The sequence below is a fragment of the Pleurodeles waltl genome, chromosome 3_1 (assembly GCF_031143425.1).
Source record: "Pleurodeles waltl isolate 20211129_DDA chromosome 3_1, aPleWal1.hap1.20221129, whole genome shotgun sequence".
In the NCBI taxonomy this organism is placed as follows: Eukaryota; Metazoa; Chordata; class Amphibia; order Caudata; family Salamandridae; genus Pleurodeles; species Pleurodeles waltl.
In genome coordinates this window covers 1,904,108,290-1,904,130,295 of record NC_090440.1, presented here as the reverse complement: position 1 = coordinate 1,904,130,295, position 22,006 = coordinate 1,904,108,290, and the positions used below count along the sequence as shown (strand labels likewise).

The 22,006-nt window shown below is 42.4% G+C and overlaps 1 protein-coding gene across 2 annotated transcripts in view; it reads left to right on the top strand.

Annotated features, from left to right (window-relative positions):
- The window catches only part of STRADB (STE20 related adaptor beta), a 138,063-nt gene extending 121,219 nt beyond the window's left edge, over window positions 1-16,844 (top strand). The window contains exons 11-12 of one of the 2 annotated variants that reach the window (XM_069226066.1): window positions 2,933-2,975; window positions 11,875-16,844. In XM_069226066.1, coding sequence (XP_069082167.1) covers window positions 2,933-2,975; window positions 11,875-12,012 — 181 coding nt within the window. In that variant the 3' untranslated portion in view covers window positions 12,013-16,844. The remainder of the gene's footprint in view (window positions 1-2,932; window positions 2,976-11,874) is intronic. The other variant, XM_069226067.1, reaches the window with a different exon arrangement.
- Window positions 16,845-22,006: the final 5,162 nt, after the last annotated feature.

Here is a 22,006-nt window from a genome sequence, read left to right as displayed (position 1 = left end):
GGAGATACCAAAAAACTTGCTAAACGCAATAATTGCTTAAATACTGCCAATTGGGTTTAAATCAAACTGTCCCAAACTCTCGCTTCTACAAAAATAAAAACAAATAAAAGATTTTAAAAAGTTTGCGTAATAGCACCAATGCTGTTTAATCTTTGTGCTGCTGATCTAGGGCCGGGACTATCCAAAGGGAATCTGTCCCTACAAAAATCGGGTCATTAAAACTACCAATTATACAGCGCCGGTGACCTTGCCATTCTGGATCACACCCATATTGAGATACAGAAGGCTTTAAGCATACTGTTTTCTTATAACACCAAGAACTGCATAACAGCTAACGCTACAAAAACCAAGGTTCTGATTTTTGGATAGTGTAAAAAAAAAAAAACCACAGCGGCAGAGATGGAACTTTAGGCTGCTTAACATAATTTCAAGACGTATATACAACTATCTGGGTGTATGGCTGTCTGACACAAGCAAAGTATTCTTACAGTCCAGGGCAATAAAAGAAAAAGCAGGAAAAACAACATTTGCATTGGCAAAACTTAATCAAAATCTGCACATTCCTACCACAGAAGAAATTAGATGAGCTATCCGGGCTAAACTGCTACCAGCTATAAATGATGGACATCTTGCCTTCCCCAAGACGCTATTGAATGTCTTTGAGCAGTGTCTATCTTCAGCTTATAGGAACATTTTCGGTTTGCCGAAACATACACGCTGCATCCAACTACTCTCGAAGTTTGGCACTCTATTCCAGGAAATTGAGTGCAAAATGGCTATCCTAAAATGTCACTATCAGGTCGTCTCAACTAAAGAAAGCTCAATGAAAAGTGCATTGCAGGCTATCTTCAAAGCAGAATCGATCCCCTAGTTAAATTACTTGGAGAGCACTTTTAGTGCCTTGAATGTAAACCCCGGATTTATAAACCATACGGTTGTAACATATCAACAGTTAAAGTGTGCTTTAAAAACTCATGGAAGGCAATTGTCCAAAGTGCTCGATTTGTAGGGACACTTTGGGGGCCCCAGGATTGCCCCAGTCGTACAAAGCTGCAGCTCTTCAGCCATTCTTGAAGGCCTCTTTGGGCAGGTCAGCTCTCAAAATATACTCTACATCAGTCTCCTGGAATCAACGTTTTGGGAAGTCAGGGCGCACTAGAAAACTAAATGTGGGGCCCCGAGGTGGGGTCATCTGCGCACGTACCCTACTGAATCCCTTAGCCACTTATTATGTTGTTGTCCCGCACTGGTAAAGTGAGGCCAATAATTCTAAAATACAAGTTAAGAACTTGTAGGGAATCGGTTAGGCTTGTGATGTCCCAATGGAATTAGCGAGAATAGTAAAATACTATTGTATTGGGGGCCGGCCAAGGGAATGTAACTCTTGACGTCCATCAGCTGCATATCCCTTGCCAAAACTTTAGAAAGTAACTACTCTCATCAAGGCACACTTCACCTTTTTTTAAAACTTGAAATGCTGCCATCATATTTGTATTTTAGACCCTGTCAGAACTTTAGAAAGGAACTACTTTCATCAAGGCCCACTGCACTTTTGTTTGATCTTGAAATGCTGCCATCAAATTTGTATTTTAGACCAAACCTTGCGCTTTATCCCTCTTTCCTTCTGCACTAAGTGACATGGAATTAACTATGGACTTGCCTTAGGTGGTCACCAAAAAGGCGTCAAATAAATCTTTGCACCTTAGGCCAAACTAATAGCTGTATAATCCTCGCCAGAATCTTAGAAAGGAACTATTTGCTTGTTAATGTCCGCTCATGAACGCTGTTTAAAAGGATGCACATTAAGGCACACCACTCTTTTGTATGGCCTCGCAATGTTGGTTTTAACTTGTGCTTTAGTTCAAACTTCGCATTTATTAATTTATTTCTATTTTTTTTCTTCTTGCTTGTTTTACTATAGCCTTAGACCATTAAACGCCCGCTCCAGGAGGGCCTTTAACAAGGGAGCAGGCCTTTAATGGTCAGTAGAGCCAAAGACTATTGCAACATTCTGCCACTAGAGGACAGAATTTTCTAATACATAAAACAAAGTCCTGGCCTGGCCTTTGTTCACAGCTGTTGGTCACAACAAAGAACACTGAAATGTTGACTCTCTAACTTCTACCAGCTAGTAAAAGCCCGAAGCACTCCATTGTCTGCAATGGAGCTCACAACATTCCAATGTTCTAATGCTAATTAATCAAGTACCTGAATTACGGTGCCGTCTATACTCTTCTATTTTAGATTAAGTTTTGCACTTTATATATTGTACCATGGGCCACATGTGTAATTACTCTAACTACGTGTGGGTGTATTATACTGGGAGAAAACTAGGCGCTCTGGGTAGCGAGGTGAATATCAACGAAGAATGTCGAATCTCGAAATGGTGCACTCTTGAAAGACCACACCCAAAAGGTCTTGATAGATGCTAAAAGCACTATTGCAAACATAAAATACAAGAGGCACTTAGTGCCTCTTGTATTTTATGTTCACATGTGTAATTATGCACACACATTGGGTGGTCACATAACGCGTGGTTGTAATAAAAGGCTCAACCTTCCCTCATGTGAACAGAGTTCTTCCTCCTCTGTTTTTTTATCCCTTAACTACACTGCCGTTTTAGGGTATTTATTATATTTTAATGTCCTCTTCTTTATTATTGTGAAGATTTTAATTATTCTTACAAGAAAGTATTTGTTTGAATGTTGTTACAATACTACTTTTAGGTTACAGCATCACTATAAGTGGAAACATTATTATTATCAATATACATGAGAGGATGTTCTGCCATTACACACCCAAAAGATACTTTAGGAGAGCTGGTAGCCCTTGAGGGTTAGGGTGTTATGCATGGTGAGACATCTTATCTACAACTATACTTCTTTTATTGTTGGTGTATTTTCTTATTTCTATACGCTGCTCTCTTTTACAGACCTTCCGCGAGCAGTTTGCTGAGCCATGCCTTCTTTAAGCAGGTGAGCTTCCAGGTGACCTTACCTACTTTTATAAAACATGGCCAGAAGGTTGACATATCCATTGTGCGTTCTGTGCTTTACAGCCTGACTTGATCCGTTCATTCTTTTACCTTACATTTTAATTTGTTTTGCTATTTTTACTATAATGTGTTTGTCAATGCAAATGCTGTGAAGTGTCAAGATGAAGTGAAATCTTCTTTTGAATATGAAAGTGCCTCAGTGCTACTGTCGGAATGCATTGATTTGTTACTTGTGTTGAGCTGTTACAATAGTTAAGTGAATGAATGCTTCTTCTGCAAAGATGTGCGTGTCTGAGGTAGGCATGGACTAGCAACCTTTGTCGAAATCTCAATCGACTGAAGTTTTGGGTGGTTTAAAAGTCTGTATAAACCGCCAAACATTTTCTTAGTTCAGCCAAAGGATCATGTGGGCAGCGAGGCAGAGGGCATGTTTTTACTCAAATGATAAGTCTTGCAGGGTAAATTATGTGCTAGCAGGGCACTTAACTGCAGTGTTTTACTTTTCATGCTGCCTTTTAAGGGGAGGGTATGCCTTACCAGTGGTGTATTTTATTAATCTGTGTAGGAAAAGTAGGGATTATAATGATTTTCCATAGCTCTCGGGGCTTAGTGGGAAGTGGGAGGAAGAACTAGTCTATGGATGACTGGGAATGGGACGAAGCAGTCGAGGACCCCAGAGAAGTTGCTGTCAGTCCAGCTCAAAACATTTAGAGAGCTACTTTGCGGTAATTTAAATGGTACAGTTCGGGAGGAATGAAAATTGTCTTTGTCAGGGAGGATGTGGTCAAGAAGGTACTTTTTACCACATAATTTGGGCTTGCCCCAAGTTACAGAGATTCTGGACAGGAGTGTGCACATAAATAGCAGAAGTAGCAAAGATCTCATTTGATGTAAACCCCAGACTCTAGATACTGAGAATGTGGCAGGGAGATACTGCTACCAAATACACTGAAATATTTTGTAGCGCAGGTCTGGTGGGGACAAGGATGATATTGCAAGAAATATGTTAGTCAAATTGAGCTGAAAACGTTAATGTTTAAGTAGAATTATTAAAACTACTTAAATATTATTCTGCCGTGAGCCTTGTCTAAAAAGATAAATGCCTTGAGACCAGCATGGACTTTGTGACCCCCAAAGGAATGAGCTATTCTCCTAATAGTTGAGGTGTAGTACCTGAGACAAAAACAGCCTTTTCAAACAGGACAATGGCGAATTCTGGACAGCTTAAATCTTTGACCCACGGTTTACTGTTCACTGAAAGGCATACATTTAGAGGGTGTTTAGATTCTCTCAGCAAGCAGTCATTGGAAGATTGGCATGTCTCATAGAACTACATAAAGCATTGCTTCAGGAACCTGTTTGCTTCCTCGAAAGAAAATATGTTTAGTCTGCCCAGACTAAAGGAATATTCTGCAGCTGGGATTTTAAACCCCGCTATGGTTGGATTTTTATTGTAACAATACTATTCATCAAGGCTTTCCAGACTTTATTTATCGAAGATTCAGGTGGCACAAACCTGTGTGTAATTTGCTATCTGCCACGCAATTCCTGCTGAAGGTCCAGAGAGTTAAAACCGCTTCCTTTGGTGACCATGACTTCTCAATGGAGGCACACACTCAATGACACTCCTCACCAGTGTTTATTTTTTATAACAAAAATATATTTTGTTACTTTATTACTAGAATCAAAAGGTCTTTGTTGCAGGTAAGTACAGTTGTAAGTAAGTATCAAGCATGTGTGTCAAATGTACTTTGTTTAGGTTTTGCAGATAAAACAGTTAACAAGTAAGTAAAACTTTTCAATTAAAAAAATTGACAGTGCAATTTCTTATAGGGACCAATGCAGTCCTAGGGAAAGAAAAGTGTTAGCACAGTTAACAGGTAAGTACTCGACTTATGATCCCAGTCTTCAGGGGTTAGGATGTCCACTGGTCAAAGTTCACTTTGACCCCAAAAGTGCACCACCAGCAACACGAGGCCGGCGGGGTGCAGCGGTCAAAGTTGGTGTCGGGTTTTCAATGGAATCCTATGAGGACTGGGGGGGGAGGGCTCAGTAGAACACAGATTGCTCGGTTTGAGGACACAGGCCTGGGGGGTTTAGGTCAGCACCTTGGGGGGCAGGGAGGCACAGGTCAGTACCAAAAATATACCCTCAGCAGCACAGGGGCGGCCGGGTATAGGGTGCAAACACAGCATCGGGCGCCCAATACTTTTCAATGGGGTAACCCCAGGGGTTAGAAAGATGCTGCAGGCTGGGTCCAGGGCTCGGTTCCAGAAAACCAAAGGCTGGACAGGAAGGAGAGATGCCCGCTGGACTTTGCTGGACTGTCGGTCGGATTCCCCAAGGCCAGGAGGCTGCGGGTGCAGGGGTAACTTTGGGCATCGGGAATCCTCATCAGATCCGGTCGAAGTCAGGGGGGACCTCTGGATTCAGGCTGCAGGCGTCGTTGTGATGGCTATGAGGGGTCAACCCAGGGCGGACTTGAATTCGGAATTGCCTGGGGACCGTCTCTGGACCGGTGGGCCACCTGGACTCTGGCCGTGGGTGTCGGATGCAGAGTGGAACAGGGCTTGCGGATCTGGGGCGGTGCTGGAGTCCTTTTGGAAGGTTTCCTCTGTCCTCTGGAGTTCTTGGTCCTCTGCTGGGCAAGTAGTCGTTCTGGGGATTTGTAGAGGTCGTGGTCCTGCAGAATGTGTCACTTTTTATTGTAGCAGGAGTCTTGAAGCTGCAGACAGGCCAATAGGGCTGGGGCTAAGTCAGTTGTCGGCTGGAGTCTTCACTGCTGGGGTCGGATCTGCAGTCCTTCGTATTTCTTCTTTCTTGAGGTTGCCAGGAATCTGGTGAGCAAGGTTCACAGGTGCCTCTAAATACTAGATTTAGGGTCATTATAGGGGTCAGAGGGCAGTAGCCAATGGCCACTGTCCCTGAGGGTGGCTGCACTCTTCCTGTGCCTACTCCCTTTGGGGAGTGGGCACATTCCTATCCCTATTGGTCCTTCTCCTCCAAAACAAGATGGAGGATTCTGCAAGAAGGGGGTCACTTCAGCTCTGGACACCTAAGGGGTGGTCCTAGCTGCAGTGGTCATTCCTCCTTGTTTTACCTAATTTTCCCACCGGACCTGCCACCAAAAATGGGGCTTGGTCAGGGGGAGGACATCTCCACCAGCCGGAGTGCCCTGGGGCACTGTAACAGGAGGCCTGGGCCTTTGAGGCTCACCACCAAGTGTTGCAGTTCCTGCAGGGGGGAAGTGTGGAGCACCTCCACCTAGAGCAGGCTTTGTTTCTGACCCCAGAGAGCACAAAGGCTCTCACCCCCTGGGGGCAGAAACTTGTTTGTTAGTGGCAGGCTAGCACAGACCAGTCAGCCATACACTAGAGGGTTGGGTAAAATATAGGAGGCATCTCTAAGGTTCCCTCTGTGTGCATTTCACAATAAATCCAACAGTGGCATCAGTGTGGTTTTATTGTGCTGAGAAGTTTGATACCAAACTTCCCAGTCTTCAATGAAGCCATCATGGAGCTGTGGAGTTTGTAATAACAAACTCCCAGCCTATGTACTCAGTATGGCCACACTACACTTACAGTGTCAAAGAATAGACTTAGATCATGTAGGGCCATATTGCTCTTGCAGCTATTCCCTCACTTGTGGGATAATGCACCCTGCGTTAGGGCTGTAAGACCTGCTAGAGGGGTGACTTACCTATGCCACAGGCAGTGATTTGTGGGCATGGCACCCTGAGAAGGATGCCATGTTGACTTTAACTTTTTCTCCCCACCAACACACACAACCTGCAGTGGCAGAGTGAATGTGTTTGGTGAGGGATCCCTTAGGGTGGCACAATATATGCTGCAGCCCTTAGGGACCCTCTTTGGCCACCTTCCCGGAGAGCTGGAAACACGCTGAGATCAATTCCGTCCTCAAAAAACCCCAGGCGGACCCAAAGGACCTCAAGAACTTCCGGCCTATCTCCCTGCTCCCCTTCCTGGGAAAAGTAATTGAAAAGGCAGTCAACTAACCCGCGTCCTCGTGGAGAACCACACCCTGGACCCTTCCCAATCAGGATTCCGCAGCAACCACAACACTGAAACCGCCCTCATCGCTGCCACCGACGACATCAGAACCATACTGGACAGTGGCGAAACCGCAGCCCTCATCCTCCTGGACCTCTCGGCTGCATTCAACAACATCTGCCACCACACCCTACTCTCACTCCTCAGCAATGCTGGAATCCGCGCCAGAGCCCTGGACTGGGTCACCTCCTTTCTCACCGGCAGAACCCAGAGAGTCCGCTTCCCCCATTCTGCTCGGAGGCCACCAAAATCATCTGCGGCGTACCCCAGGGTTCGTCCCTCAGCTCGACCCTCTTCAACGTATACATGGCCCTGCTTGCTAATATCGCCCAATCCCACAACCTCAACATCATCTCATACGCCGACAACACCCAGCTGATCCTCTTCATCACCAAGGACTCCGCCAAGACCTACCTCCACGAAGGAATGAAGGCCATCGCCAAATGGATGAAGAGCAGCTGCCTCAAACTCAATTCCGACAAGACGGAAGTCCTCATCTTCCGCTTCACCCCCTCCGCATGGGATGACTCTGGTGGCCTGCCACTCTCAGAACCACTCTGACTCCCACCGACCATGTACCCAACTTAGGATTTATCTTGGACCCCTCACTATCCATGACCCAGCAAGTCAACGCCATCTCCTCCGCTTCAGCACCCTCCGCATCACAGACCACCTGAAAAACCTGCACTGGCTCCCAGTCAACAAGAGAATCACCTTCAAACTCCTCACCCACGCTCACAAAGCACTGCACAACACCAGACCAGAATACCTCAACAGACGACTCTCCTTCTACACCCCGAACCGGCATCCCCGCTCTGCCAACCTCACAACCGTCCCAGGCGTCCGCAGAACTACAATCGGCGGTAGATCATTCTCGCACCTCGCCGCCAAAACGTGGAACACTCTTCCCACCCACCTGCGCCAGACGAAAGACCTCCTTACCTTCAGGAAACTTCTCAAGACCTGGCTGTTCGAGCAGTAGCAGCACCTCCCTCCCCCCTCTCAGCGCCTTGAGACCCTCACGGGTGAGTAGTGCGCTCTACAAATTCCTGACTGATTGATTTGGCCACAGGGCCCTTGGTATTATTGGTACCTTTTACAAGGGACTTATCTGTGTGCCAAAGGTATGCCAGTTGTGGAAACAATGGTACAGTTTAAAGGAAAGAACACAGGTGCTGGGGCCAGGTTAGCAGGATCCCACGACATACTCAGTCACGTTAGCATCAGATATCAGGCAAAAAGTGGGTTGCGGGGGTACTGCAAACAAGGAGCCAGTTTCCTACATTGAACATCTGTCTGTTCAGCAACTGTGTACTATGCGTTTCCAGTCATTGTGCATTATATAAATAATGGTAATATGAAATAACAAATATAAACACATACATGCCAAAACATAGCGTCAGATGTAGCTAAGACGGTCCAATGGCAAACTGCAGATCAAAGTTCAGAGGGAGGAAAGACTATGGATTCAGAGTTAAGTCACAGAAGTTGTGGTACATCCTCCTAGTTTTCCCAGAGTATCCTTTGACATCTTTGTGTTTCAGAAAGGTGAATATACCTTTCTATATGAGGAGGTGGCATAAGAGAATTCCTAAAGTCCTGACTTGTGTATTATTCAGTAGTCAGTGCTCTTATTTCACATTTAGATTTAACTCCATTTCAGTTCTTTGTTTTATGTGTGGTATGCCTAACAGAAATAGAAAAAAATCAAAACATATAAGCTTATGAAAAAGCCTTTCTGAGCTATAGGTCGATGTATTGTGTCCTAGTTGTGTCCATGCTGTACTGGCCTTCCAGAGGAACTTGCTTGTCTTATACCCACATAAGCAATCTTTTTGTGGGAGATAAAGAAAAAAGAATAAAATGAGTTTCTGAATCCAACACAAGTTAGGAATCATAAGAAGGCAAACGATACAAGTGGTGAGCAGTTACAAGAAAAAGTCGCCTTAAGTCTTCTAAAAGTGAGTATTAGTTTTCCTTTCCTAGGCTAGGACATTTATTACAGCGGGGCGCTGCCATCTTGTACTCTGCATGCCTCATGCTTCTCTTCTGCATGATGTGGCAGAGCAGTGTGGCCTTGTGGCCCATATTTTGTTCATCTAATCAGGGCCACTAAAGAAAGACAAAAAGCCTAGCAGGATCAGTTAAGAGAGGTTCGCCAGGTCTGCAGCGCCGCACTACATCATGGAGAAGAAAGTTGTGCATCATAAGCAGTACAAGATTGCAGCTACCCTCTACTTTGTGTACTTTTAGAGCACAAGCTCAGCTGTAAAGCAATGGAGCGATGTGCAAGAGAGGAGGTTGATATATATCTAAGCTTTCAACCTTAACAAATAAATAATAATGACATTTCTACAGCGCATAGCTACCTCATTAGAGATGTCCCAGCACTTGGTACCAGTGCCCGCCCACCTACCTGCAGTTCTCAAACCCCGTGCGTCCTGATGTGAAGAACCAGGTTTTAACTTATTTTTCTAAACATTTCTCCTGACTGGGCCTTCCAAACTGATAAAGGTAAAGAATTCTAGAGTTTGGCTGCTAGGTAGTCAAATGACTTCCCGCCCACACATGCTTTCCTCACTCTGAGTACTACAACCAACAACTCCCTTGCTGATCTAAGTTTCCTCTGGGGTACAAAAGGTCTCACCAACAGTTGCCGGTACCGTGGCCCTTTATTGTTCATGACTTTCTAGCAGCAGCATAAGGCTTTAAAGGCCTCTCTTTGTCTCACAGGGACCCATTGAAGCTGTCTAAGCGCATCCTCCATGAGCGCACATCTAGGCAAGTTCAAGCTATGCCTAGCAGCCACTTTCTGCACTCTTTGTAGTCTGCTGAGTCTGCTTTGCGTCACTCCAAGATACAGAACATTACAGTAGTCCAGCCGTGACACTCTTATAGCCTGAGCTACTGTCTTCTTGGATTCTGCTGATAGGAAGCACAATATTTTTCTCAGCAATTTCAGGAGTCCAAAACACTTTCCCGCCACCACTGAGATTTAGTTGTCAAAAGACGGCACTAAGATCTAACATCAGTAGTGCCGCAGAATCGGCATATCCAGAATATGGAGAACTGACTCTGTCGCCAGCAATAGGGCTGACTCAGTGCTGTATGCGGGACGGAACCCAGAATGAGTTTTATGTAGCAAGACATGGCTCTCTATAAAAGCCGAGAACGGTTTACTAACAACTTTCTCTATGATTTTATAGAAAAGTTGGATGAGCGAAACCGGACAATAATTTTCTGGCTTGGTCCAACAGTGGCTTCTTTAAACGAAAGATGATCACTGCATGCTTCCACCTCCAAGGTACCTGGCCAGAAATGTAGGAGCTGTTAATCAATTCACCTAGAACTGGGTGAATCAACTCCAGAATGCCAAAGGGAACTATAAAAACCTATACAGGTCTCTTATTGGGTTTTTGAATAGTCTGGTTTAGACAGAAAAAATGTTCTGACAAGTTAAAGTTTATTCCCCAAATTGTGAATACATTTGCGATAAATCACCATACCAAGCAACTGAGTTTTCAAATAGAATGCACATATCTAAGTGAAATACCACTATGGGCTTGGAAGAAAGCATGATGTGCATTTGGTTCTAGTGAAGGGTGTTGAATTAAGAGCACTGTATCTGGGTGTCCTCTGCAGTGTTGCCATTGTCTGGCACTATCCACAAATGCTCCTCAAGGTTGCTCAGTGATGCCCAGGCAGCTAGTCCAGACTCTATTCTTGCTACGTTTTTGACCTTGACGCTAATACGACATAAGAACCTCTAGACATTGTCAAAGTTACTGTTTAGTAAAATAGCGCCTGGGTAAATCCATTTCCATGCCCTTGCTGATGATTATAGCTGCCTATTCTATTTCCAGTCTGGCGGGTGGGTATTATTGCACCCAAATTCCACACATTTTGGACTTTTTCGCCCACACAAATTCCACCAGACATCTACCAAGTAATACCAGAAGGAATTTGCCTGTGTGTTGTGCATGAATGTGTGCATGGAGAACTGCTGGTTGGAAAATCGCTGTTCAACTTGTAATCTGTATTCAGACCAGAGTCCAGATTTACCCCACACTGCAGAATGAAGGCCACAATGCATTGGAGAGATGAATGTTTTGTTGGACAATCCTATAGTCAGTCACAGCAGCAGGGAATGTAGATTTACTGGTGTGGAGACAGGGTGATGATAAAACTGATCAGTATTAGTTGTTCAGAGCATCCATTTATTTGGTGTGTGAGTTCCCAAGAAGGAAATGTTATCATGTTTCTAATAAATTTCTAGGTATATTCTCAGCCACAATAGAAATTTTGTGGTTCCAGTCTAAAATGTCATAAGACTATCTGGGATCTAGGGCAACACATAAAACTGTCTTTAGAGGGGAGAGGCATGGCACACGAGGACCCCATTCATAAAGATTGAGGGTCTGATTTAGATCTTGGTGGATGGAATACTTTGTCACAAATGTGATGGATATTGCATCCGCCTTATTACGATTTCTATAGGATATACTGGAATTGTAATACAGCGGACAGGATATCTGTCACATTTGTGACAGAGTATTCCCCTCTGCCAAGATCTAAATCAGGTCCTTTATTGTGATTTCATACGCCTGGCTGTGACTTACTGTTGTAGAACTCCTGGCTTACTCATGACATTATATAAAATCTTTGTGAATCAGGAATTAAGATTTTCAAGAAAGAGGTAAATGGTTGACTTTGTGAAACACTTTCTCGCATACAGGTTTGCTATACAGGCAGGGTTTGCCTTTTGATCTTGTTTGCGTGAGAATCCTCATTCTGTTTTTACTTCTGCAGGTGAAAGAGCAAAATTTGTGCTCATTGCTGCCACAGTTGCCGCACACTCGACAGCCGGTGATATCTGTGCCTCCTGTAACAGCACGGAAGCAACAGTATTATCTGGCAATGGACAAACACATTGACTGGGCCTTTTGACGTAATTCAGCAGACCTTTTTACCTCATCAGCATTTGAAACTGAAGAAGCAAAGGACATCTCTGCCAAACCTTTTTATATATATGTGAAGAAATGACATAGAATCAAGTCTAGAGGATTGAAGCCACCCACTCTACATTATAAGCTTTCCAAGCTGTGAGTTCATGATTGTCCCGGAGTTTCGCAAACATGAAGTGCTGCTTTAACTCTTGTAGGAAAACAATTGAGATGGGGCCAAAGAGAAAAAACACAATAGAGAAACCCTAGAACTGGAAATTAGGACCGAATGTGAATCACGTAAAATGGGCTTAAACATTGAACATTGATCGACGCACACAACACAGTTCATTGCTGCTGTCCTCTGCGTGGAAACTGGTTTCAGTAGCTTCTGCAGGTTTCGGGGACACCCGTATATGGCATATTGTACAATAAAGAAAAAGTCCAAATATGGTAACTAACCACATTAGTTTATAGTCATGTGAAATTGCTGTTGCCTAGAAGTAAATCATGAAGTAAGCATTCTGGAAAAGACTCCTATCAAAGCCCTGTTAAAAAAGATATAACTCACACAACCACGTGAGCATTGGCCATACATAAGCCGCCCCGGTAATAGCTCGCTGTTCAAGAGTAGCACATCTAAGGTTGACTCGCAGGTGTATATGGAATGTATGGGGTTATCTTACTCCCTAAGCACTGCTAGTGTCGTGTTAAATTTGATTCAGTGTCGTTGTTAGGTGAGAGCAGCTCATTGATTTATCATGCACATTACCAGAAAGGTGTGGACATGATAGGTAAAGGTCAAGAAAACGTGTGCACATTATGCCTATTTTTAGAATAATTTATGAGACTCTCAGCTCTCATTGAAGTGAGAAGGCTGGGGTAATCCTGTTCATGTGTGCTAAATTCTTTATTTTTCCACCTAACTTTCTCTTGTAATCCACCCTAGATTTGAATGAATTTTGACTGATATCCACCAGAACCAACAGTAATTAACTAATTTCTTATTGGAGATAAGCAGAATTTTGTGTTCCTGTCTTTTACTATGGACAAATTAAGAAACCAAGAGTGTTTTGTTTGGTTATATAGTCTAGAATGTGATGTGATTTGATTTTGATCTGTATTAAACTACATGGCCTTTAGGTACAATGTAGGACTACAGTACCCATTGTACTAAATTGTATATTAACGCCCATTCAATCAAGTTCCTTTATTTTATAATATTGTAAGGTCCACCCGATTAGGTTCCTTTATTTTATTATCCCCCACAATGGTTCATGTATCAGTCTTGATATCCCCATGTTGTGGTGTAATTCCTGTAGAGTGAGTGTATTATGCCTATACTTTGTTTAGTAGTGTTTTAGATCAGCAACCAGTAGTGTTCCTCAGTGGTATGCAGAATACCTGTTGCCTCACACATCAGACTTATTTGTTATGTGGCCAGAATTTCCTTCACAGCTGCTATCACCTCAAAACACTTACTCCTGTCCACAGAGTGACACCGAGTCTTAATACATTATATGCCTGGCTAGGAAAATGTGTCAATTGACTTTGACCAGTTATTGTCTATGTATTTGAGAATTGTACAAAAGATGACCTATTGGCATTTGTACTGAACAGCAAGTTGTGATCTACGTCTCTGTCTTGTGTGATTGAGTAAATGTAGACCAGTATTGTAGGTTTTGCAGAATGAAACCTACTGTGGCTGGAGCTCAGGATAAAAGTACGGAAGCTAAGAAAATTGTAAAACTGGGTACTGCCATATTTGTGCTTGTTTTTATAATCATCATCAATAATCATCGTCAAGCAACTGTTAGTTATGGTTTGCCCGTGGTCAGCTATGGGTGGTTGTGGTTTTGACCATGGTTTTGATGAAGGTAGTGTCCGCCCACTCTTGTTTTCAAAATGTGTTTGAGAAACATCTTTCCAGGAGTCTTCCCCAAACGGAGCGCATGTGTAATGGCGCTAGTGTACCTCTGCCTCCGTTAGGGTGCACAGTGATCTGTGGTATAAAATGCTTTCTGTAGGTCATACCAGACCAATCATTTAGGATCAAACAGCTAAGTGCCTTATTGCCAGGAGTATTCAGAATAATATTAAGACACACACTGGAGGATTTGGATGACGTCAGTGGAAGGCAGAATTACAGGCTTTAAAGTCGTGATACGCATATTATTTGAGGTCAAGAAAAATGTCCTACAAGATTAGCTGCTGGTTCTACTTGCATTTGGAGTCCCTCATGAGAGGCCAGTAACATCAGTGGAAATTTGCATTCCCACAGCTTTTGTGTGCACCTTCATGTATCTCTGTGTTATTAATGTTAAAACGTTTAAATTGTAAATGTATATAAAGCACCCGAACACCTAAGAGGAGTGGTGCTCTTAATGTCAGTTAACCAAAATAAAAATAGATGCTGGTCTGTTACATGTAAAAAGTGCAATAAGTATTAATTTATAGATTGGGCTTCTGTTTCATATGAGACCACAATTGGAAGTCAGAATACCCCATAGGGATAGCTTGAATCTTGTGGAAGAGGAAGGCGAAGGGGGTATGGCAGCACAGTATGTAATAAATAACTCAAAGGGACAATCAAGTTTTAACATTTTTCCAGGACAAAAGTTGGAAAATATGTGCCTGAATGTATTGCGACGGGGCATTCCATAACGTGAGGATCTGTATGGTAGATCTTCAGCATCCTTTAGACTTTAATTAGTTGATACATTGATTCAGCAGATTCTGTTTGAATAAAGTTCTTCTGTTGCTACCCCTCATCCATGAGATAGCCAGCGGGACCTCTGAAGCAGTTTAGAGTCATACACAAAGACCAATGCACACTTTGTTAGAATGTGAACCACTGCAAGGAAAGTCTGAGGTCTGATACAGGGCCATACTTGTTGGTTCCAAATCCTGTGCACACTGTTGCATTGTCGACATCACATCCTGTGCGGCTGGTACTTCAGAAGATCTGTATGAATAGTATTGCCATATCCCAACATGGAGTTGATCAATGCTTGAAGAAATATCCTTCAACCATCAAGATGTTCTTATTCGCCACATACACGAAGAGCCTAGATTTTCAACTTCTTTAGTAAAGGTTTCTGCCAGGCCAAAAATGACAGTGGTAGAGTTAATACGTGTTTTTTTTACCCAATGGGGTCAGCCAAGAACATGTTTAAAACGTTATGGACTCTAGATCACAAACATCAGTTAACTCAGTGGTGCAGAAAATAACACGCATAGAGATTAAAGTCCTGATTTAGGGCAGTGTCTGCTGAAATGGTATATATGCAAGACATTTTTGGAGGCATGCTTGACCCTAGTGTTGAGCAAAATCAGACCTGGGGGTCCGAGTTTCAAATCACGCTTAGCATGTTATGCCTTGAGGTCATAGGAGTATGTGTCATGGAGTTGAGGAGCTGCAAAAGCTGCTATTTACATTGCATGGATATGTTACCTGGGATATGTTACCTATAGCATTGTATAAAGAAACCTAATATTATAATTAAAGTTTGTGTGCACATATCTAGTTAGAAAGCCAAAGAAATGCCACATTCTTTTACAGAGATTTGTATAGCACTGTTTTTATGTTGCAGTTGGATACATCCATGTACTGGTGTTAAGGATTTCGTCACTGTCTGTTTTCTGATTGAGTCTGATCATTGTGTAATATTGCTCTAAATGCACGACAGTATTGTGGTTACTAATCTCACTAGTTTGTTTTACTGATAGTTTTCAGTGTTTTAAGAATGTACAAATGAAACAGCCAAACCAATTTTGTTTTTACAGATCAGAGCCTTGTTAAATTTGCAGTCAGTTTCTAGTAACAGCTAGGTAAAAAAAAAAAATAGAGGTACATTTATTGACAAAATTCCACAAAGCAACGTTTGAGTCCTGGACTTAAAACCTGGAATGAGTAACTCTCAGCTGTGAAACACAAATTAAGGTTGCACTGTATTTAGCACTGTATAGGCTGCCGAAATTAATGGTGCCAGAAGAACTTGAATCATGAATGACATTATCTCTCACCATGCCAACCCAGAATGTCCTTAAACCTTTACTTTTGCTCTACAGAGCACTAGTTATTTTAGTTAAGCACGAAATTGGTATGTTGAATAGAAACTATTCTATAATGTTATTCTCAGGGTCCTCGTGCCTACAAAATAGGAAACAGGTCTCTAATCATAGCAGGCCAGGAAGTATAATGTGAACTAAATTCTCAAGGACATTCACTGTAAAGAGGAAACACTATTAAAATGGTTAGGTGTGAAAAAACACACTAACAATATAATACATAAAAAATATGGATTACAAACAATCAATCATACTAACATATTGCACTATAAAAATCTTGACAAGGTCTAAATGAGTAGATTTAGCAGTGGTTGATTGTCCTATACCATACATCTGTGTTAATTTACTACCCTTACTCCAACCTTAGCATATTTGGTGGCACTTACTCATTAGGGTGATTAGGTGTGTGTCAAGATTTTTTTTGCAAGATATTTATGTATGTTTGACATTTTGGTAGGGCATATAATGCTTGCTAACTACAACTGAATATGAAGCTGCTAAAATACATTTAAAAACATTAGTCAATCCAACAATAAGGTATTCTAGATCATTTATTAAAATGTTCTCTCCGGTAGTCTATTATAGCCTTAGAACCCGCCGTAGCGGGCTCTACCGGCTATTAAAGGCCCGCTCCCCGCGTTAAATACCCGAGCCGAAGGCGAGGGCATTTAACAAGGGAGAGGGACTTTAATAGCCGGTAGAGCCCGCTACGGCGGGTTCTAAGGCTATTAGAACATTCTGCCACTCAGGGCAGAATGTTCTATTAAAAAAAAAAAAAATGTCACGGAGCCCGAGGGGATTAAAATCCCCTCGGGCTCCGTGAGGCTTTGCTCACAGCTGTTGCTGTGAACAAAGTGAACATTGGAATGTTGGCGCTGCGGGCTTTTACCGGCCAGTAAAAGCCCGCAGCACTCCATTGTTTTCAATGGAGCCCCCAGTATTCCAATGTTCTAATTTGCTTTATTTTTAAAGCTATTTTACTTTGTAAAACAATAAAGATCTTGCCTATACTAACATAATTGTTCCACACTTCAAGGCAATGTGGATGTGGCTCACCACTGTCTCTCTACAGAATAGAGTAAACCAGAATTTCCTCATGGTCCAAGTTACAAAGTCACAAGTGAACTTTTGGAAGGTCACACAAATGAGTGTAATGTTAATTTGTTTACTGCCTGTGTAAACGGGGTCTACATTTAATTGTGATTTTCATTTAAATCAGTTGATTTGGGTTTATGGAGCTGCTATCAATTAGTTTTATTTCAAGTTTAAAAGTTAATATCTAAGTCCTTTACTTTAAGGACAGCAGTAGCCTGTGTTCATAATCTCCATGTTTATGTTAATGACTTTATTATCTGAACACAAGTATCTATGAATTAATATACTGACTTGATCTGATAGATAGAAGAATTGATCCAGAGAAAAAACAGGTATTCCTTGTGTTGTTGACTTGCTAACACATATGTATTCTTTATTATGTGAGAGGTGTGGTTTTACAGCACATAATATGTGCCTGCCGTTTGGTAATACTTATTAAATTACACGTATTAAAAAACTGTATCATAACTATCATGAATGAATTATATTTATTTTTTATTTTTACCTGCATATTTTACTTTTTCATTATTGTACATTTCGAATCAGAAAATGTAATACATTCAGACACTAAATAGTTATTCCTTAATTTGCATCACTTCTTGAGGAACACCACTTGATCCACTGAGTACTGGTTATGCCAGGTGAACTGCTGAAAGAAATATATAGAGATATTTGAAAATTTGTGTTTAGAGGAAGAGGTAACCAGGTAGTCAGGTTTCTTTAACCTTGGCTCCCCAAATCCACTGTTCTCTCAGTTTTGCCTCAAATTCAGTAAAATAATGTTTCCACTGACTGGAGTAATAGAATGATTTTCAATACTTAGCATAGAAAGATGTAATTAATAGTGTAATGAAGCTAAAGAGACAGCCTAACCCTAAAAAAACAAGTGAAAGTTGCATAATTCTCAAGCTACAAGATATATAGTACACACATAATTTGTGGCAGCAAAGAGTTCACATCTTGAAGCACAGCACTCAAAAGACCACTTAGAGGTTATTTAAATTAAATGTTTATATTTAGAAAGGATAATTTGCACACTAATTAATATCTGTGGTTTGCAAACAAGCTAACTAAACTAAATCATATTTATCTTAGTGATCACATTTTAGTTTGAAATTGTCAGTAGAGAAAGTTGTCTAAAGAGCAACGTGTCATTGAATATGTGGCGTCAGATGTTTCACTGTGAGATTTAATGCATCATATAATGTGTTTCCATATCAGTGTCTACAAATTGTGTTATCTGAAAATGAACTATTGAATTTAAAACAAGGATTGATTTTTAAAGTGGTTCTGAAGAAAAAGTGTTATAATGATTGGGTAATTAACGAATGTTGGCTGCAAAAATGATCCATTGAAAGAAATGGAGTTCTGAAAAACAACTAGATTGTCATTCACAAATATGTTTGGTGTAACCTAGGATAAAGTACTTCTTTTTAATGGCCTTACCCCCTACTTTAAATTTACTTCATTGCTACTCATTTTGACAGCTAAAAACATTTTCAGATCAGAGAGTACCAATAGTGTGTTGTAAAATATATTGCTGCAACTGGATATATCTCATTTTGGTGAAACATCAAAACTGACAATTACATTCTTATGGCAGTAGGGTGATACACCTTTATTTTGGTAATTTACCAAAAATGTAAATTATTAATCACCTGGATGAACTTGATAAGAGGGTGTAAGAAATCGTATTATTATTTAGGATGGATGACTTCTGACCTCATAGAATAATCACAACCGCTTTCAGGGTGAACCCTCAAAGTCACTAAATTAGCCTGTGCTCCACCCTTTGTTGGCTATGGCACAGAGTGGACTGGCTTAACTGTGTAAAACATTTATGCAGTACAAAAACCGTGATAAAGTCAAAATGCAAAACAATATCTCTAACTGAATTATAAAAATTGAGTAAAATTTAAAATGCAAAACAACAAAATTCCAACCAGGGGTTGAAACATACAAGTTTATAAAGAGATAACGGAAAAAGGCACCAAAAAAGCACAAAAATGCCAATACTAGTCTATGGTTATGGATGACTGGGACCTAGATGCAATATCAGGTTGACCATGATGGAGCGTGGGTTGGATACACCAACCAGGTTTGTCCTGGTCAAAGATTTTTCCTTCTGACTTTGTCTTTCAGAATCCCATTCCACCACAGGGGTACACTTAAAGCCCCAGAAGACCTCAGGGGAAGCACATAGAGACTCACAGTGTGTCAACCGGAGACCAACAGCAGGGTCCAGTCCAGGTCCTGTTGTCACTGCTCAGCTTACTGTTCCCAGGAAATGCCTCTTGCAGCTTGTCTCCCTCTAGCCACACAGGAGGTCAGCCACCTGAACCTGGAGTCCACGTTTTTGTCCTGGGTTCAAGAGGTAACAGGTCCAATGCTTCATGGCTCCTCTTACATCACAGACAGCAGGTCCACTCCTCTTCTTATCTTCCAAAGGCCCAAGGAGTGTTCTGAAGTGGGTGCCTGGGGATGCATAATTTATGACTAGCACACGTCCTTGGTAGGGGCGAACTTTGTCCCTTCCATAAGCAATGGGGTTAAAAAGATCCTTACCCTACCTACTTTTGCACTAGTTCTTGTTTGCCCTACTGCAAACAAGAGCAAAATGCAATGTGTCAGGGAAAATCCACAATGGCGAAAGTCTTCGGCCACACTCAACTTGGGCGCTTAGGGCTAGGAATGTGTGTGGGGAGTGTACTATGGTAATTCTAATGTCCTCCCACATCAAACATTAAAATCCTGTTTGAGGCAGGCAAGGAGTAACTTTCTAAAAATTAAATTTCCATAATATTTATAGAAAAATACACTTTCACCACTGAATTAGATTTTTAATAGTTATAAGAAATAGTGGTTTAATTATTTTCCTAGCTCAATGCAAACCCTGAGATCAAGTATTAGTATTTTAATATGTACTCTGGTGTCTAGATAGGACAGCTAGGTCTGTCAGGGAAATAACTTCTAGGGCCTTGTCACTATAGGGACATAGTAATATTAATTTTATACATGTTCCCACTTTTAAATACTGTGCCCCCCTACCTTGTCGGGTGTAAGGTTCACATAGGGATGACTTACTAATATCTAAAAGGTAGTTTTTTTTTACCTATCAAAAGACTTTATTCTAACAGGTCACAGTGCTTGTTGTGCACTGTTACAGTCAGGTTACAGTGGTATGTCTGAAGCCATGTTTGCACTTCCACTACAGTGGATGGTACAGTTGGTACTGCATTCCATTAGCTGCATTTAATTTCCAGGCCCTACATTTTGTACCATATACCAGGGACTTCAGTACAAGTTAAATATACCAGTTAGAATTATGCAAATTTGACCATGTTTAAACGGGGAGCACAGGCACGTTTACTCCTGGTTAGCAGGGATATAGTGCACAGATTTCTAAAGCCCGCAAAATTCTAGGGCCCGGTATAGGTGATAAATCTGAGATGACCATGCAGGAAAGGCAGATTTTGTAAACAAGGGAATACCTTTAATTTTGAAACATTTGTGGAAACAGATCGAATGATAATTTCTTACCAGAACAGGTTTCTACAATTTTTTTTTTTCTCGTTCAAATACGTTTCAGCAGCTTAATGCAAACACAAGTAGATGTTGGACTACTTTGGGTAATTTGTTTAGCTATCTGACAAAATACTTTTATGGACCTAGATAGCATGGATATTGTGTTTTACTTTGATATTGAGTTCCTTTTTCCTGATGTATTAGCCCTTAATATAACCGCCTTCCACCAAAAAATCACGGACATCCACGACAGCTTCAACTCCCCTCACACTCCGGACGCTCCTACCCCACCCACCACGAACTCCACCCGCTCCAGCCGACTGACCTCCTGGACCAACATCAAAGACGACGAAACCCGCAAGACCATGAACTCCATCCACTCCGGATCACCATCAGACCCCAGCCCACACCACATCTTCAACAAAGCAGACACGGCCATCGCACCACACCTACGGAAAGCCATCAACATATCCTTCGAAACTGCAAGATTCCCGGACAGCTGGAAACACGCCGAAATCAACGCCCTTCTCAAGAAACCAAAGGCGGACCCCAACTACCTAAAAAACTTCCGGACCATTTCTCTGCTCCCTTTCCCGGCAAAGGTCATCGAGAAAATCGTCAACACTCAGCTCACTCGGTACCTCGAAGACGAGGACATCCTCCACCCCTCCCAGTCCGGCTTCGGACGCAACCACAGCACCGAAACCGCCCTCCTCGCCGCCACAGATGACATCAGAAGCCACTTCGACAATGGAGAAACATCATGCCTCATCCTCCTAGACCTATCAGCCGCTTTTGACACCGTATGTCACCACACCCTAAAATCCCGCCTCCACGCAGCAGGAATCCAGGACCAGGCCCTCGAATGGACCTCATCCTTCCTCGCCGGCAGAACCCAAAGAGTCCGCCTCCCCCGTACCAATCCAAAGCCTTCAACATCATCTGCGGTGTACCCCAGGGCTCATCCCTTAGCCTGACGCTATTCAACATCTACATGGCCCCCCTCGCACAAGTGGCCCGTCAGCACAACCTCAACATCATCTCCTACGCTGACGACACCCAACTAATCCTCTCCCTCACCAAGGACCCGCACACCGCCAAAACCAACCTCCACGAGGGACTAAAAGCCATCGCCGACTGGATGAGAGACAGCCGGCTAAAACAGAACTCGGACAAAACAGAGGTCCTCATCCTGGGACAACTCATGGTGGCCGTCCACGCTGGGTCCCCCACCGACACCCACCGACAGCGCACGAAACCTCGGCTTCACCCTCGACTCCTCACTCTCCATGTCAAAGCAGGTCAGC